Here is a 6,934-nt window from a genome sequence, read left to right as displayed (position 1 = left end):
ACATCATCTCTCTCACTACAACAACCACTTGTCACCGTTGTGATAGCCACTTGCCCCCGTCGCCGTGATAGCCACTTGCTGCAGCCTCCATAACACACCACTATTACCACCGACGATCATCTCATCTTGGCTGAACAAGGTTAGAGTTTTTTGCTTGATTTTAATGAACAATAAGATGCTAGAAATGGTCGCCGACGAAGCTTCGTCGTTGGCGACCATGGAGACCGACCAGGCTTCGTTGCAAATGAAGCCCCACAGTTGGGCTTCGTTCGTGACGAAGCCCCCTGGGGGAAGAAGCCCCAAGGAAGTCGATAGGGCTTTGTCTCTCAACGAAGCCCCATCAGCTTCGTGGCAAAGGCAACGAAGCCCCAAGGAAGTCGATAGGGCTTCGTCTCTCAACGAAGCCCCATTAGCTTTGTGGCAAGGGCTTCGTTCTGCAATGAAGCCCTAGCCCTTCAATGTAGAGACGAAGCTTCATCTCTGCATCGTCAGGCTATTTGCAGACGAAGCTCGAGGCTTCCTACAACGAAGCCCGATGGGTAGCGACCAAGCCCTGATGCCCAATCGAGCTCCCCCGACCGTTGGGGTGACGCAACCCGATTATCGCTGCCCAACGAAGCCCAATCAGGTTTGGGTTGCGATGATCGGGCTGCGACAATTGGGCTTCTTCTTCTTTTACTTGTGCTTTTACATGGTTACTGGCTAAGACAATTGTTGTTTTTGTATTTTTTTTCTTATAGATGGCTGAACAACAAACTATAAAATTTACTTATGTTCATGTTCACCGAATATTACCACCCGCAATGCGAGTTACTATTCATTATAGGATCAAACACCTTGAGGCGATGCGTCGTGCTCTAGACCAATACAAGTTATTGGATAGATTTCTACAGGGCCCATTAGGACATTTCTTGAAGATGTCTTTGTCCCTCCATTTGACTGCACCACAATTGATATATCATGTTCTACTTAGGGAGGTGACATTTCTGGGTGTCCGCCATGATGAGATGTGGTTCGAGATTAGCGGCACACCATACAGGTATGGGATGCAAGAGTTCATACTTATTAGTGGACTCCGATTTGGGGCTATTGATAGGGAAAGCCTTGAATTGAAACCTATTGAGCCGGAGAGTTTACATGCTCGACTATTTTCACAACATAAGAAATGGGTGACTGGAGACGACATTGAATTACTTATTAGTACCAGAGAGGACATGGTTTCAGAGGATGCCCTGAAACTGATTTACATTACTGTGGTCGACATGTTTTTGTTGGGCCAAGATGAGCGCGGGCATGTGGATGATTTCTTGTGGACTATGGCCGAGGATTTACACGCATTTAAGACGTTCCCTTGGGGTACGTATGTCTACAGTAAGAGTCAACATTACATCCGGTTGGCCAGGAAAGAAAGAAAATTGACTAGTAAAGGTGGGAAGAAAATCAACCTTTATGGTTTTGTATGGGAGTTTAAGGTACTCTCTTCTTATTGTATATGATTTATCTATAGTAACTAAATGTTTGTTTTATTTTTTAATTTTTATTTTCATTTTTTTTTGGCTCTCTACAGTGGTGGTTGATCGAAATGTTCCCATGGATTCAGAATAAATGGGCCGTCAGACTGTCCGACGCAGACATTCCAAGATGCAGAAAATGGCTATCTAGAAAAAGGCCATAGATAAAAAATTACGACGATTATCTTAAGAAGTAAGTTTGCAACTTATCTCTAAATTTCGTTTATTTTTAAATCATATCTATCTAAATAATACAATTTTATAGGCATGAGGATCGAATCTGACTCTTGAGCCCACTGATGATGAGTGGGAAACGAATTTTTGGAGGTCTTTTAACCCTTAGCACTCGGTTGGGGTCGACGTCTATAAATTTGGGGGCGGAGGGGGTGAATAGGAGGAAAATAATGGCGGGGATGAGAATGAGGCAAGATTCCCTGATAATTCGCACCACGGACAATACGAGGTAGGGGTATGATTTTTATTATAATAATAGTTTTAATTTATATATTTTTTAATTGTTTATATATTTTTTATAGGAGGAAAATGAGGAAAAAGATAAGGAGGAGGCAAGATTCCCTGATAGTTAACACCACGGACAATACGAGGCAGGGGTATGATTTTTATTATAATAATAGTTTTAATTTATATTTTTTGTAATTGTTTATATATTTTTTATAGGAGGGAAAGGGGGAGAAGGATAAGGAGTAGGCAAGATTCCCTGATAATTCGCACCACGGACAATACGAGATAGGGGTATGATTTTTATTATAATAATGATTTTAATTTATATTTTTTATAATTGTTTATATATTTTTTGTTTGCCTTTTGTAGATCACCGAGATGCTGAAACAAACTCTAGATATGTTGCGAAGAATAGATGGGGAAATGAGTCAGGTGAGGACATAGTTGTTGAGACTAGAGAGGGCGCAAGAATCACCAGAGATGGGGCAAGCAGCACTAGAGAGAAGGCAGGCAATACTGTGTGCTCATCTATGCATCTCGCATATTTTCTCAGATCACAGCGATCATGCTCATGAGCAGTCCTAGGGTGGTGATCAGGTAGATCCTGATCATCACGATGAGGAGCAGGCATCTACATCTAGAGTAAGTTCCAAATTTACTTTTATACGTTTTACTTCATTCTAAAATACTATTTTGTAACAGTTAGGTTTTGTTTAGCCACAGGAGGAGGAAGTGGTTAGGGTCGACAGACGACCTATGCGAGATAGATTGCCATTGTAGTTTCGTCGGCCACCCTTCACCGATCTAACAAAATATAAAAGGAGAAAGAAGGATACTACTTTAGAGGGGTTGGACGTGGACCCGACGCCGCCGGTACTAGACCCAATGCCGCCGGACATGGAGACAGTGCCCCCTGAGGGCTATATTGAGTTCATAGGTTCCAACGAAAATATTAGGTAAGTAGTAATATTTACATTTTTTCTATTTGCCACAACAATATATTCTTACTCTTATTTTTCTTGGTTGTTGTAGTCTTCACACAGGTTTCATTCTCAACCTAACATCGGATGACTTTCGAAACATAGAGAATGAGGTTGTAACACCCCGTCCTATACAGGCGTGTCACTATAAGGAAATTTCTGGGGTTTTTTTTTTTTTCCAAGTCCGTTTCTTGCGACGCCGTGAGCACAATCTTCACATGCAGATGAAACACTCGTCGCAAAACTACAACCGGCACCCGCAGTGATTTAAGAACAATCTTCACATGCAGATATAAACCCCGAGAGTTCCAGTCTTGCTCGTTTAATTAACAATAACATAATCATAATTGAATGAGACGATATAAACACAGCGAAAAACTTAAGCATCAGAATGACGTGGCCTACCATGTGTTACACATAAGATGTTTCTACACTGGTATATATATAACACCGTTACTAACAATTACAACACCGTCGAGCGATTGCTCATACATATAACATAGTAAATATCAGTGCTCCCAAAATAGTACAACAACTGTCAGATAAACACCACTGGCTCACCGACCGTGTCCTCGACCTCGCAGCTGTCCCTGACTGGAACGTTGAATGTTCCAGGGGCATAACCCATGTTAGATGATAAACCATCTAAGTGAAGGCATAAAACAGTTTATACAATGCATGAAAGATACACGAGCATGGCATACTGAACGACAACATGCAAGACACGTCTAACTTGAGAGATATCCCTGACATACTTAATCCCTCGAATGCCCCACGGTGACACCCGTTCACCTGGTTTAACGTTAATCCCTCGGGTGCACCGTCGTGACACCCGTTCACCTGGTTTAACATTATTCCCTCGAGTGCCCCAGTGTGACACCCGTTCACCTGGTTTAACATTGTCCCAATCTCAAGTAGATCCCATCCCGTCCCATACGGACACAACACCAACACGAATATCAATACCCCGATGATATGAAAATCACACGCCATGCACCGACTATTTTATAAGTAAAAAAATTTGATGCAATATATCACATGTTCAATATGCAAATGATGCCACAAATACATAAGTAAAACGCCTTTGCAGAACAACCCAAGTTCCGGAGGGTAAAACCGCTCACTAGAATTGGTCCCAATTGTGTGTAACCTAAGTTCGGGAGGGTAACACCACCCACCTGAACCCACTACACACCTTCCAACATATTTTCAAGATAAGGTAAAGATAGAATCAGACCACTCACATCGAATCGGAAAAGTCCAGATTTCACCTCGAAAAATGTGCCACACCTCGAAAATTGTGTAATCCTTCTTCCAACGGCCCAATTGACTCCTATTTCATCATTTAAGACCTTTGGAATCAACATTTCTATTTTTCCACAATTTTCTCTATTTTTATTTATTTTTCAAACATTTCTACTTTCGGAAATTCACTAAAAATACCTAACATCAACTTTTACAAAATATTTTTCCATGATAATTCTTAAAATAATTTTACCTAAATTCTGAAATTAAAAACACATAAAAACCCTACCTCACGCGCCACCCCGAAGCCCTGCGAGTGGGAGCCACGCGCCACCGCACAGTCGTCTTCTCCGACCTTCTTCTCCGGCTCTGGTGACTCATTTGGCCAAAACAACTATGGGGCCTTGAAGATCTCGATGAGGCGACCTCAATGGTACCCTCAAATGCCCGAAACGATCACCGAAAAATACCTTAAATGGCGGTTGCAGGTCGCGGTCTGGCGGCCCTCGCTTTTCCGGCCAAGCCACTGAAACTCCACCAAACGTACACGAAACTCCTCGAAAATTTTCAGAAATGATCCTTGCAACTTGTAGAACAAAAGCCCTCTAATCTCCTTGCTCGATTCTTGCCAAAACGGGAAGAATTTGATCGACTTGTGCGTTAACCCTCTCGGCCAAGAACCCATTTTATACTCCACCTCGACCCAAATTTCCACCACCAATCGATTCGGCCAAAACGGAAAAATCTTACGCCATTAAAACCGGTCATATCGCCGCCGTGCTCGGCCAATGGCCACCCCCTGAAGCTTCATCATCACCTGAAGATCATCCTAGCACCCTTAGGCGAGCTTCCCAACGTCTAGAGGCGGCTGGCTGGTGACCCATGTGCAGCGGTCGCGTTCACACCATGGCATTTTTGAGAATTTACAGTTTAGCCCCTAGTTAATTTTTAATTGCATTTTCTCCTAACCTTAAACACCCTTGAACTATCCAACACTTCCACAACGACCCTCAAGTTCTATATTTTCCATTTCCCTTTGGAATTTCTAAAAAATTCGTCGATTCGACCTTCCTCTGATACTTTGCAAAATCTGCACTTTTGCCCGTACGCCCTTATTTGTGTACTTTTGACTTCAAACCTTTGAAAATCTCTTGATTGTGTCGAGTATTGCTTATTTGAACCATTTTGACCTTTGTTGACCTACTTGACGCAGTCCCTCGCCTTCTGTTTATGTTTTGCATATTGCACTTAAACCCGAAACTATTGTAAATTCCATTTTAATCCCATAACTTCCAAAACTTCTCTTAATATTTAATACTGGGTATTACAGAGGTCAAATGGTTGGAGGGTTACCATATCGATAGTTACATGTGTTGCTTGAGACGTATATAGTTTCGGTGTCAATATGACACAAACTACGCTATCATGTCAACCTCATTTTTTGTGAGTTTGGACTACTCTTTTTTTTTTTTTGCATCTTAATTTAGTCTATGACCAATATTTTTATTTTATTTTATTTTTTAGGCATCTATAGTAAGATTTTGGGAACAGGAGTACGAGGGCAACATGAGGGTTTTTGCGTCTTCTATCGTATCTGTCCTGGAAGAGTGGACCGGTTTCATCGACGGGCACACTAACGGGAGTCTCCCTTGGTGGACGGTCGATTATGTAAGTCTTAATTCATTCCATTTAATGATTTATTTATTTATTTTCGTACGACTGACGTATTAAAATAAAATACAGGTGTTACTCCCTTGTAATGTAGCGAATTCTCACTGGTTTCTCTTAAAGATTTGCTTAAAAGATAGGAGAGTTGTCATATATGATTCCAATGCCATGAATGAAGAAAATCGTAGGAGCAGGGCTGAATCTATTCAACCACTTGTGAGCTTGTTACCCATTCTACTAAAGAAAGCTGCATATTATGAACATGTAACTGCAACTGCGACACTAGACAGAGATTGGGAAGTGGAGAATACTGATCCTCAGAAGTTGCCTCAACAACCAGATGGGTAAATTAATTTAAATTATATTACAGAGTCAATTTTCATGAAAATATGGTTATGCTTCCAATGTGTGTTATGTCTAATACAGGGCCAGCTGCGGGTGCTACGTTATCAAATACGTTGAGGACATATTGAGGCATAATGAAGATCACTGGCAGATGCACCCGACTGTGGATGTCCGTACCCTCTGGAGACAGATTGGAATATTTTTGTATAGACATAGCACGGTAGTATACTTATATATCAATAGATTAGAAGATTCTTTGTTTTGTGTTTTTATTTTCATCTAGTTCAAATGTTGTATATTTTTGTATAGGTATAGCAAATAGCAAATTGTGTATTACTCACTTGATGAAATGTGGTTTGCAGTGTTATTGAGGGTAAGGGATAAGTGGTTGCGGTGGCAGTATGTTGTTGGGAAGAGAGACTGAGTCTCTAATGCTGTGATGGTAAATATTATCATGGTAGTATGTTGTTGGACATAGAAACTGAGTCTCTAATGCAGGTTCAATGTCCAAGAAACAAGGGAGACTCTGTCGAAATTTTTAAATTACACTTGTGGGGTAATTTGAAGATCATTACATCATGTTGGTCCAATGTTAGTAGTTAGAACAATTCATCATGTATTTGTTGTGCATTCTACCTTCAACTAACCCGAACAACGTAACAAGAGATCATTTTAGTATTAGTGGAACCCATAGATTGAGAGGAAAAAAATGAAAAACTTGGA

At 41.0% G+C, this 6,934-nt stretch overlaps 1 protein-coding gene across 1 annotated transcript; it reads left to right on the top strand.

Moving 5' to 3' along the window:
• Positions 1–845: 845 nt before the first annotated feature.
• On the top strand, positions 846–6,582 carry LOC127802228 (uncharacterized). The gene is made up of 6 exons (XM_052337940.1): positions 846–1,472; positions 2,343–2,405; positions 5,723–5,866; positions 5,990–6,210; positions 6,293–6,431; positions 6,574–6,582. The coding sequence occupies exons 1-6, from the start codon at positions 846–848 to the stop codon at positions 6,580–6,582; spliced, it is 1,203 nt and encodes a 400-aa protein (XP_052193900.1).
• Positions 6,583–6,934: the final 352 nt, after the last annotated feature.

The sequence above is a fragment of the Diospyros lotus genome, chromosome 5 (genome assembly GCF_014633365.1).
Source record: "Diospyros lotus cultivar Yz01 chromosome 5, ASM1463336v1, whole genome shotgun sequence".
Classification (NCBI taxonomy): domain Eukaryota; kingdom Viridiplantae; phylum Streptophyta; class Magnoliopsida; order Ericales; family Ebenaceae; genus Diospyros; species Diospyros lotus.
Note: the sequence above shows the minus strand (reverse complement) of the source record. Positions and strands in the feature narration are given on the sequence as shown.